Below are 12171 nucleotides of genomic sequence, written 5' to 3'. Positions count from 1 at the left end.
GCTAAAGGTATTTAATTTTCTTTTTCATTGCCAGTTATTTTTTAAGTACTGAGAGTTCACCAAGAGGAAGACAGCTACATAGGTAAGCAGAACAACAGCAGCATATTTTCCAACTGATTGACAGGACCTGTGCCTCTTTGTTTATAAAACCTGTTATCCTTAATGTCTGAAGGAATAGCATTCTTATTCATGTGCCATCAGTTACCTGAGAAATAGACAATACGATTCTGTGGTCTTACAAAGGATGTTATTTTATATATGTGATGTATGTTGTGATAAAACGAATGCCACTTTCAGTCTCTCTTCTGATCCTGATACCGACTCTAGTTAATGTTTTGTATACATTGAAACATTTCAGGAAAATAGAAATGGGACTGGGGGAATGAAGTAATTTGTAAAAAGTTTGTACCCTTTAAGCTAGTTTCCTGTGATACTGGTCCTCATAGTCAGTTGTATCCAATGCTAATATTAAAGTAGACCCATTGAAATTAATAGACATGACAAACTTAGGTTCATTAATTTTAATGGGTCTACTCTGATTACACCAGCATTACATACAACCTAATGTATGCTTATGTTGCATGCTATCGTAATGTCTTCTTGTATATATTTGTTAAATGTTGACATGTGCTTTGTCAAGATATGCATATATATTTGCATTTCAGTGTGTCAACGATTGAATTGTTGAATCGCCAATGCCTTTCATGCAACTTCATGAAAGATCAGTGCACATATTTCAATGCAAAGTTTAGCCCATCTATCAAGTATTTCATTCTGCAATGTAAAGGTAAGCCAGCCTCCTCAGTTTGATGTTAGTTGTATTTCAGTTTATTTTAAACACCAACACTTTGCCTTTTTATTGTCCATTTGTCATCTTGCCATAAGCTTCATGCCATCAATCCATGGAAGTTTATGGAATAGAGGTGGGAAGGAGCTGGTGGCAGATGTGGTAGTCACAACTGCACAGCCCAATACTACTCTGTTTATTTAAAGAACTCAGACCTTGCAGAAAATAAATAAAAATATGTGGCATAGGCTAAGAGCATAACTGAGAAGAGAACAAGAGGGAAGGTAGAAGCTATAAAAATGCAGCAGAGTAATTGTATGCATTTTTTCTCAGAAGTGGGTCCCACAATAGTCAATGGAAGTTTATCCCAGGATTGCAGCCATATGCAATTATACAACCAATAGCAACTGGAGTATGATAATATCTGGAGGGCCATAGGTTCCCCCTTCCTGTACAAGAGTATGGACACTCTGCAAGCTCCGTTCCAGACTCATCCAAAATAGTGGTGGATAAGCTCCTTGTAGCTCAGCTCAGAGCTGGTTTATGTAACTAGCTTTCTTGGACAATGCTTTAACATTTTTTATTTCCAATCCCACCCCCAACCCTGCTAAAGCTCAATGACAAGGAGATGGAAAATATGTCTAGAATTATATATAAGTGCATATGTATATGTATTGGTAGAGGAAAGACAACAGTATGTATATGACATTGAAGCCTAAGCCATGGTTACAGGGAGCCACATTTGCTTTCTGATAGCATAGAAGATTTCCCAGTTCTCAACCTGATGCCAAATTTTGTATTTGATAGAAATAAATATTACCAGACTCTACTAAGTCCCTAAAAGATCTAAAATGACATAAGCTCTCTATAGCCCATTTAATACACAAAGCTAAGGCAAACCAAATGTGCAGGTTCTCAAGACTGATGCCCCCTCAGTCCTAATGCTCTACTCAGGCCTAAGCCATGGTTTGGCTTAGCGATATGTCCAAACCCAGGCTCATGGTTTGTGTCACTCCAAGGACACCACAAAGTGTAATCAAGGTTTGTTCTTGGTTTACTGCTCATAGTTTGTCTGGAAGATAAAAAGCACAAGGCTGGGTTCTGATGTACCCAGCAGAGCAGGAGCAGGACTGCGGGAGCAGCAAAGCAGTCTAATCTTTGCTGCTGCCATTTACATGTTTGCTCATTTGCACTAAACCATGGTTTCGCTTAGTATTATGTGAGAACTGGTCCTATAGCCTCAAGTTGCCTTCATTATCAGGAATCTCAGGAAAGTGCATAGGAACTTGCTGCTGATGAAGAGCAGTCCACAGTTGGAAAGAAACAGATTCAGAAGCCAGCTTGACTGTTGGACAGTAGAAATCGCAGCAGCAAGAACATAAATTGAGGTCAGGCTGTCCTTGACTGTGATACTGTTGTCTGGGCCTTGAATCTTGAACTGAGCCTGGGACACATTACTTTTGAGTTATTTCCCTAAATCTCTAACAGCCTCCAAATGACTTTGAAAAGTGCTGAATACTCACTGTTCTCTTTTGAATTTAATAGTAGCTGCAGGTGTTCCATACTTTTTATAATCAGACTATTAATCGCTCTATGTGTCAGTTTCTCAACTGTAAAATTGAGATGATAATAATAATAGTACCTCAAAGTTGTATTATTCGCCATGAGACTATCCTAGTAATGCGCTGGCATTAACGAGACTACTCATGGGTTTAGTGTTGAAGAACATGCATTAATTGTTTGGAGGACTGAGTGCAGAGCTGCTAAAGCGCATCATGAGATGCTTGCTTTCTACTGAAGTGCTGATGCCTCTATATTTTATAATTTTATGTTTAATAATTGTATGTGTATGTTGTCTGATGTTATAGGACCTGGTGTTCCAGTTGTCAGTGTGCATAGTACAAGCAATCCTGAAAGTAAGTCTACACTACTAGTTCATTGTGGATTTTCTCTCTTACTTTTAGACCTTTGCAGAATTAATTTATGAAAACCCATCTTAATTACAGCCTAGCAATAAACATCCCTGTAAGTGATAAGAGTAGAGGAAAATTAATCAAGTGACTATAACATACCAGGGATTTTGCAGACTGATGTTATACTAGATGTATATCTTTTAACTCCTGTTAATGCTTGCGTTAATTAGGTGGCACAATGGCACGATCCCTTTCACTAACTATGCAAATTGAGTTCCTGTTACAGGGACTCGGTTATATGCTTTGAAATACTTTAAAGCTGTAATCCAATTAGTTTGGATTAAGGTGCTGTTTTACGAGTGCTACTTGTCTAATTCAACCTACGTTTATTAAACCAAATTTTGCTTTTCTTAATCTTCTGCAGTATTACAAAACTCTTTAAAAATGTGCAGTGTGTTTCTCCAAAACTGTAAGATATATCCAATAAAAAACCCACCCAGACAAATTCCTGAATATTCTTTCTACTCTAATAACTAATTTCCACAGATGATATAAAAGTACAAGCCCAGTAGGGTTGGGAGTGTGTGAAGTGACAGATTACCTGCCACATCCAAAACCCTGTTGGCTCATCCTGGCCAAAGCAGGAAGTATGGACAAGCTTCCCCAGCTGGATTTTCTTTTTATTTCTTTATCCCATTTGGTTTCAATGTGGGGCCAGGCTAGTGTAGATGTGGGTCCCTATACTGGAACCTCTGCTCTACACTTTTCTATCAGTGAACAGGCACCTGCTCTCCTCCTTAACTTCTTTCAGCCAGCAGAGCTGGGAATTTGCAGTGTTCTCCTTACCTTTTTATTTGAAATCTCAAAAATAAATATCAACATTTCATTAATTTTAGCACTACTGTACTGCTGGCATTTAGTTTGAACATTCTTGGCATTAAATATAATTTAATTTCAAATGTATGGCTGGAAAGACTTCAGTCCATTCCATGCAGCTGTGCATCATTTGGATAATGTAACTAATGCACTTTAATTGATGAAGGCTTGGATCCAGATGATCCCTTGTTCAAGTCTTTTTGATATTTCTCTTTAAAGTACAATATTTTTGTCTATGTTAACTGGACTAGGCAGTTGTCAGCATAATGGTTTGATACTTGTACAAAGAAGCAATGACTGGCTCTGATCCTTTTTAGAGTCTCCATCTGCAAAGGTTCAAAGGAAAGATTTCGTTTGTTCAGAGCATTTTTTAGCAGAAAATTGGATAATGTCTAGAGATCATTGTTTGCCATTTACGATAAAACCAATGACGTATCTAATGCCTGAATGCAAAATTAGATAATCTCTTCTATTAATAAAGCAGAAAATACACGATTGAAGTTTACTTCAATTACTGTATCTGAAACAGTGATTACAATATTTTGGTTGACTGCCCAGAAATTACTTCCTAGCTAGATTATCCCTTGTTGCCCTAAATGAGGAGAGATATAAAAAATGAAAAACGAAGATTGAAGCTGAGAGAAAACCAATCAAATATTTATCCAGATACAGCTGGATTAAAAAAATAATAATTCAAACCATGTTGTAATGTTAAGGTTCTGTGGCATTCTGAATTGAGCACTGGAAAAATGCATTACTAGAGTTTAACTTCTCTTTTCATTCTGGCACGCTGGGCAAGCTATTCCCTGATGTATAACCTTTTCTGCACTGGTTCATTTAATTAAGGACCATAGGAACAAAGGACTTTGCTGTATGCCAAGTCAGACCATTGGTCCACCTGGCTCAGTTTTGCTCACGCTGACTGACAGCAGTTCTGCAAGATTTCAGGAGCCTCTCCCAACCCTACCTGGAGATGTCAGGGATTGAATTCTGGACCTTCTCTGCGCCCCTGAAAATCACCTGCCCTGTCCTGGATTCAACGGATACTTTGTTCCCCCTTAGCCTAATTTGGGATTGAGGTGGGGAGGCTGCAGGGCAGTTCCAAACACACCTCAGCCAGGTCTGGCCGACAGTAGTTTAGTTGTCCATCCATACCCCAGAGAACTGAAAGGTGGAAATAGGAAAATACTCAAGGCAGTCATTTGTGGCCTTACTCAGCTGAACATCCCTTCTCTCTATATTCTATAGATAATATTATTCCTGATCCACCCAAGAACAGGCTCAATTAGGTAACCATCAGTATTTAACAATGGATCAAATTCAGTTGTGTTACAAATTGAGCTAAAGAGTGTTCATAGTGTCCATTATATAAATATGTTTTTAGAACATGCATTTGGTTTGGATTCAGCCTCCTTAAAAATATGGATTGTTATTTTTATACTATACCGATTGACACACGCATATGCGTTTCTTTTTCTTGTCATTTGCTCTTGCAGAATTTTATATACTAGAAAATAATTCTGTATTAAATGAAGCAGTCTTAAAGAAAAGAACATTCAGGACGGAAACTAAAATGCTTCACATTGATGACTATGGTAAATATATCTGAATGCTGTTGAGAACCAAACAGAACATTTTCAAATAATATATTTTTTCATCTTTGAAACTACCAGCCTTTAATGTTTTACTCTTTTCTTAAAAGAACTTCCTTTACAGTTGTCATTTCCAAAGGATTTCACAGAACGGAGTGCATATCCTGTCCTCTTAATAGTGTGAGTATAAATCATTAAAATTAGTTAAACTGATTTATGAAATGATTTGTTTGCATGCTATTCTAGGTCACATGAAATTGTCATTGTATGAAGAGCTTCACTAAACATCCTGTAAATTATTTACCGGTATATATCAATAGATATGACCATCGTTCCATTAGGGCAAATATTTAATCTTGCTGGATGGAATTCCCTCCCTCCTCCCATGTGCTGTTTCAGGGACTCTCCCAACACCCCAGAGCCAAATTTGAAGGAAGTGCAGGGAGAGGAGAAGCTGTTGTACAAGAAGAAGTAATTGAGAAGGCTTCTGGTGACAGCATTCATTAGTTTAATCCTGTCCAAAGATATAGATACAGCTGTCCATAAGAGGAGCTATCTGCTTGGTTCACATCATGCACTCATGCGCACACCACCTTCGGAAGGGATCAGATGTTAAACAAAATAACCACTTGATTATCCCAAGAATAACTTCCCTGAGGTGGATGGTAGATTTTTCACAGAAACTGTACAAATGTTGAGAGAAAACCAAAGGGATCTACACAAGTCACTACTACCACTCAGGATATTGCAGTTTCTCCATTTCTGAGCATGGAAAACATTCCTATACGCTTTGACCATTGCAGAGATTGCACAGGTCCCCCCCCCCCCGTTCATGATAATAATAGCCAGAGCCGTAGCTACAAGGGTTGGGGGGCTATCTGGGTTTTCGAGGCACCATTGAGGCTCGGTCTGTGTTTGTGCGCACACACAAATGTGCACAGGTGTGTGTGTGTGCCAAACTGGGTATTTTACCTGGGTGAAATTTCTTGAAGGAAAGCTTTTCAGGTTAAAAATAATTTGTCCTAGAATCTTTGCAAGAGAGAATGATTTTGATTGTATGTAATAGCTGAAAAATGATACTAGATTTTTAAAATTGTAGTGAGCACATACCACAATAATCTGCTTCTGACTTTTTAAGCATCTGATGCATGTGTGGCAAGTGCCCTCCAGATATTGTTTACCGTATTTTTCGCTCTATAGGACGCACTTTTTCCCCTCCAAAAATGAAGGGGAAATGTGTGTGCATCCTATGGAGCGAATGCAGGCTTTCGCTGAAGCCTGGAGAGTGAGAGGGGTCGGTGTGCACCGACCACTTTCGCTCTCCATGCTTTGGGCGGATATCCGCAAGCCTTGGGAGCTCGGCGGGAGTTCCCGCTGGGCTCCCAAGGCTTGCGGATAGCAGCCTCCAAACCCGACCTGATTTGGAGGCTGGCGGTGGGGAAAAGCAGCGCTTCTCCCCACCACCAGCCCCACAAGCTGGAGGGACAGCGGGGAGGCGGAGCGCCGCCTTCCCGCTGTTCCCCGACCTGGTTTGGAGGCTGGTGGTGGGGGAAAGCAGTGCTCCCCCCCCCACGCCAGCCCCAAAGAGCAGGTTGAAAGGAACCCAAAGCCTCCAGAGCCCAGCGGGAACTCCTTGAACGCACAGAACGCACCTTGACTTAGAGGGGGAGAACAAGAAAAAAAAATTTTTTTTTCTGTTCTCCCCCTCCTATGGTCCGGTGCGTCCTATGGTCCGGTGCATCCAATAGAGCGAAAAATACGGTAACTATTTCCTTGTTTCATAAAAATCATGAATTGTTTGATAGTAAAAAACAAACAAACCTCCAAGCAGTTTACCAAAAGATAAAAGACTAAAACCAAGAATAAAATTACAACTCTACTTTAAAACATGCAGAAGTTAAAATACTAAAGCAAATTAAAATTACACCCACTTTCTCACTAAAGCTCCCACCATCCACAGCCAGCCTAGTCAGTGGTTGGGAGTCATAGTTTAGTAGCACCTGAAGGTCACTGTGCTAATAGAATTCATATATGATCATGGCAGCAGAACTGCACTGGCCATAATAAAAGTGTCTGATTCAAAAGTGTGCAAAGAATTCATTGGGGTAGCTTATATATATTTATCTAAATATATTGTACCATTTCCCCACAAGCTTAAAGTGGTCAATTCTTTAAAAATGCAAAAATTAAACAAGGCAAAATTAAACCATTATCAATCAAAAGATAGATAGAATCCTAATTTCCTTTGAACTCTGCTCTTGCTGGTGGAAAGCAGGAAGGAGAAGATATTTTTTTGCAGATTTCCCTTTCCCCATCCACTTTTCTGTTTCCTCCAAAATGTTGCTCTGGAGCACTGGGAAACCAGAGCCGTGTTGGAAGTGGTATTGGGAGTTGCAGGCAGGGAGGCAGACCACCAGCAGGAGACTCGCTTGGATCAGAGTCCTTACCAGTGGGAAAAGGAAAGGGGAGGGTTCTGTTGTAGTTAAAAATCAGCTGGTTTGTATGAGCTGCTTTTCACACGTGGCCTTCAGTGTGGAGCCGAGGGCCCACCACACAATTACCTTTTTAACACAGATGTGCTATTTGAAGGCTGATATCTTACAGGAAGTAGTGGGAGTGTTATGGAAGGCATCCAAGCTTAAGAGATCTACTTAGTTCAGATGGGGAATTAGAATGGCTTCTCAGACTCCATCCATCATCAATTAATCATTTGTATTTGCATCAAGGATTCCTAACTTACTGTTTGGTTAGATAGTGGCCTGGTTTCATAATTTTGCTTTTAGGGGCAAGTGCTGTAGCTCAGTGGTAGAGCACAGGCTTTGCACGCAGAAGGTTGCACTTCGATTCCTGGCATTTCCAGGAAGGACTGGGAAATACCAACCACCTGAAACCTTGAAGAGTCACTGTCAGTCAGTGTCAACAATATTAGGCTAGGTGGACCAATGGTTTGGTTCAGTATGAGGTTGCTTCTGATCTTCAAGGCTAGAGAAGGCCCTTTTTGGCAATGTTAAACCATGGTTTAATGTTATATCTGAACTGGACCACTTTTCACTTATTATGATATTTTACTTTTACCCTACTAGATGATATGGCTCATGTAGTTATATCTTGGTCTGTATACCTCCTTGCATAAGCCCCATTTGTAACAGCTCGCTGATGACTTGTCATCCTCTTGCTCCAGTGTTGGGAAATGGCAAACAGAGCTGTGTTATACAGTCTTTAGCCCACCTGCCAAATTAGCATTGCTCAGATTGCTAAGTATAGCACATTTGAAATTGAAAACATCGTCATCTAGATTCCTCGGCGTGTCTTTTTCTCATAAAGCTCTCACAGTGCAAAGGAAATTCTGGTTAATGAAACTGGAAGTTGCACATCTAAACTATACATAATGTTACAGAATGTTTTCAGATCCCTCCCCCCTCCCAGTGTAGCAATATGAAAAGAAATAGCAATTAGCAAGGAATCTCATTAGCATGAATGGGAAGTGCACAGAAGAACCTTCAGCATCTGCTAACCTTTGATTATTGATAAGACTGAATTTATCATACTCTCCCCCCACCCCTTTAGAACACCTAAAACTGAAAAGAGCTGTCTGCACTTGTGGGTTGTGCTGCTTTCAGGCAATTTGCCTCATATACGTTTCTCCCAATATTCTGTTTCTGCTGTCCATTTAGTTTTCCTTTTTTCTTACAATATTTAAATTATTGCTAGTACAACTGGGTTGCTACTTAGTATATGTGGGTACTATTTGCTAGTATACTAGTTATGAACTCTTTTAAAAAGCTGAAGAGTTTCTACAGTTGCACATGTCTGCAACATTAAAACACTGTTGAGCAAATTAAGTTACGTCATAAAGTATATGTTAATGTATGGTTACATAAATCGTTTGTATAAGATGAAGCATCCATAATGATTAGTAAGGCAACAAAACTACTCTAGATTTGGGTTGTCATGTGTCCTACTTTAACAGAAGATAGTCCTCTACTTGAAGGACTGTATAGTCCAAGTATAGTTTTAAAACAAAGAATGATAAGAAGGGAGGGCTGGGGCATTGAAATTGTCCACCAACAATTAGTACTTGGGCAGAAGGCTGGTGAGATGTATTGTATTTCTATTTAAAGTATTGCAATTGTTACTAAATTTGAATCTAAATATGCACATTTTAAGAAATCGGTGTTCTCTTTAGTCTTCTGGTGACTATTTTCTGTTCTACTCATTTTATTTATTTCTTGGATTGCTAGTTGCCTTTTGACCTACGGGTCTTCAATTGTAAACCAAAGAGCTACAGTTTGAAACCTCTTCAATCCAGGATGATATTTTAAGACATGCACTGATTTCCAGCAGTGTCGGAAAACCTCTGTTAGTCAGTTCACATGTGACCGTGATATGTAGAATGGGATATAGGAGTGAACTTTGGTTTCACACAAACATATTCCGTCTTCCACTGTGCGTATAATCTTTAATGAGACTCAGTGGCGTAGCGTGGGTTGTCAGCACCCGGGGCAAGGCAAGTAATTTGCGCCCCCTAACCCGTGGATTTGCGCCCCCTAACCCTAACCCCCAGATGTTGCGCCCGGTGCAGCCCGCCCCCCTGCACCCCCCACGCTACGCCACTGATGAGACTGAGCCTTTGTTTGTAATGGCCTAAACAACTAGACCCAACTCGTGCTACTCTGAGGGATGGGGTAGGATGAGTTGTGAGGCTATAGGGTGAAGGGAGGTTTGAGCTAGCTGTGAGGGTGTAGCCAAGGGGGAGAGGAGTTAGCAAAGGGGTTGGTGAATGGAGCAAGCAGGGGTGACAGTATCTAGTGTAACTGTATATGGGTTGTCAAGCAAGAAGAAAGATCTGGGAAATTAATAGTTGAGACAACTGAATTAACAGAAGGGTACTGGAAAAGTGTTAATTCTGAGAGTGCAAGCTTCACACTCCACCCATCTGACTCAATCGTAAAACATGGAAATAGTTATATTTCTGAGGCAGGGGGTTGCTTACATTGTACCCTCAAAATGTTGCTGGACTTTCCACATCTCTGACCATTGGCCAGTCTCACTGGGGCAGATAGGAGTTGTAGTGTAACAAGTTGTGGGAGCCACCATATTGGCCTCCCTGTTCAAATGCAATTATGTTGTGCTCACTGCCAAGGGAAGAAGAAGTGGGGGGAAAGGAACACATTGACACTTCTATGTTGTTCTAACAGTAAACCATTTTTATTTTCTTTCTGCTGAACCCCTTACCTTTTCAGTTATACATTTTCACTGCTGGTGTTAGAGAAGTTATTTTTAGAAATCTCTTCACAATATAATGAAAAGTCAATACTAAAAGTCTGTCAGGAGAGACCTTCTGGGGCTGATTTAATTTGTCTTGGATCTTTCAGAAGAGCAGGAGGTGGTAATCCTCAATCCAATTTGCTGGAACCTCTACCCTGAAAGTGCCGAATTAGTATCCTCTTATAATTAAAGATAAGCCCAAATTGTACCTGAGAATACAGAACTTACTTTGCGGTTCACATGTTGCTTGTATCCAGAATGAATACAGCATTAAGTCCATTGAACTGTGTACAGACTTCAGCAATCTGGTTTGGGGTGGGGGAAATATAGATTGGCACTTAAAAACACCAAAAAAAGGTCCAAAGCAGTGACCTTTTCCTCCTTCTCAACACCAGAAGTACCTGCTCTAAATATATATATATAGTCGATCCTACGTTTATGTAACTCTCTGGTTACGTAAACTTCGGGATGCATGCACGGCAAACCCGGAAGTATTTTACTGGGTTTCACCACATGAGCAGAAGCAGTAGACGGTCTGCGCATGCGCAGAGGCAGTCCTCAGGTTGTGAAAACCTCGGGATCTATCTGCAACCAGAGGTACCACTGTACAGTGGTACCTCATGTTACAAACACTTCGGGTTACAGACTCCACTAACCCGGAAGTAGTACCTTGGGTTAAGAACTTTACCTCAGGATGAGAACATAAATTGCACGCCGGTGGTGTGGCAGCAGTGGGGGGCCCCATTAGCTAAAGTGGTACCTCAGGTTAAGAACGGTTGCAGGTTAAGAACGGACCTCTGAAACGAATTAAGTTTGTAACCCGTGGTACCACTGTACTGCTATTTCAGATGCAGAATCATGTTGTTTCTTTTGGGAAATATCTGGGGAATATAAGTTAATTCTGAAGTCCCTCGTGTAGGAAACAGCAGAAAAAAATGGGTGACTGTCTGAATTCAAAAGTGTGGGGGCCTGACTCACTCTCGGAGCTCCCAACAGAGCTTAAAACAGAAATAAGTGCAGCATTTGCAAAGTGTGGGGAATATGTGTGGTTAAACCTTTATATTCCCCAGTATTAAGCACTTACAATTGTACTCTCCCACCTTGGAGTGAATAGACCACAACCTTAAGTTTAAATGCTTTACTTGTAGTAATGAGAACTCTGTGCCCCAGCAGAAACAGCATGGATAAGGTATTCTTAAGTTACACAATATAAAAAGTATATTCGGACATGGAGTCATTGCTTGGGAGCTCCAGTTTCATGCATCTGGTGAACTGCATGGTTCTAAGAGAAGAACCAGTCCAAAGGAGAGAGGTCATGACCAACCTGAGTCTTTTCTAGCAGTTAAGAACTCTGGGATCCCTAACCCCTTTCTTACTGACAATTATGTATAGATATGTTTGGCTGCATAAATTTCCCACAGTTTCAAGTAGCAGTGATATAGATGCCTTTTATGATGTCAATTATCAAAGCTCTACATTGTGAAAGTGGTAGTTCTACAATTAACATAAGGTCCTATCACACCAGGTCTCTGTGTGCAATCTCTTTTCGTATGATGGTGCACATATGGTAAACAGTTAATTTCCTTTCAGATGATATTGCAGAATGCTTTATTCCTGATTACAAATCAGCGTAGTTCGCACCTTCTTGGATATTGAAGGGCTGGGAGCTTCAGACAGTTGTATCACTCTTCGAAGGTTTAATTTCTTTCAGCAGTCCCCCTTTACAATAACACAC

General features: G+C 40.3%; 1 protein-coding gene across 3 annotated transcripts in view; it reads left to right on the top strand.

Annotated features, from left to right (window-relative positions):
- The window catches only part of DPP10 (dipeptidyl peptidase like 10), a 589554-nt gene that overhangs the window by 555100 nt on the left and 22283 nt on the right, over positions 1–12171 (top strand). For all 3 annotated transcript variants that reach the window (XM_082198124.1, XM_082198123.1, XM_082198125.1), the window contains 5 exons: positions 35–82; positions 666–787; positions 2656–2703; positions 5073–5171; positions 5279–5348. In XM_082198124.1, coding sequence (XP_082054250.1) covers positions 35–82; positions 666–787; positions 2656–2703; positions 5073–5171; positions 5279–5348 — 387 coding nt within the window. The remainder of the gene's footprint in view (positions 1–34; positions 83–665; positions 788–2655; positions 2704–5072; positions 5172–5278; positions 5349–12171) is intronic.

The sequence above is a fragment of the Podarcis vaucheri genome (genome assembly GCF_965113315.1).
Source record: "Podarcis vaucheri genome assembly, chromosome: 1".
Classification (NCBI taxonomy): Eukaryota; Metazoa; Chordata; class Lepidosauria; order Squamata; family Lacertidae; genus Podarcis; species Podarcis vaucheri.
Note: the sequence above shows the minus strand (reverse complement) of the source record. Positions and strands in the feature narration are given on the sequence as shown.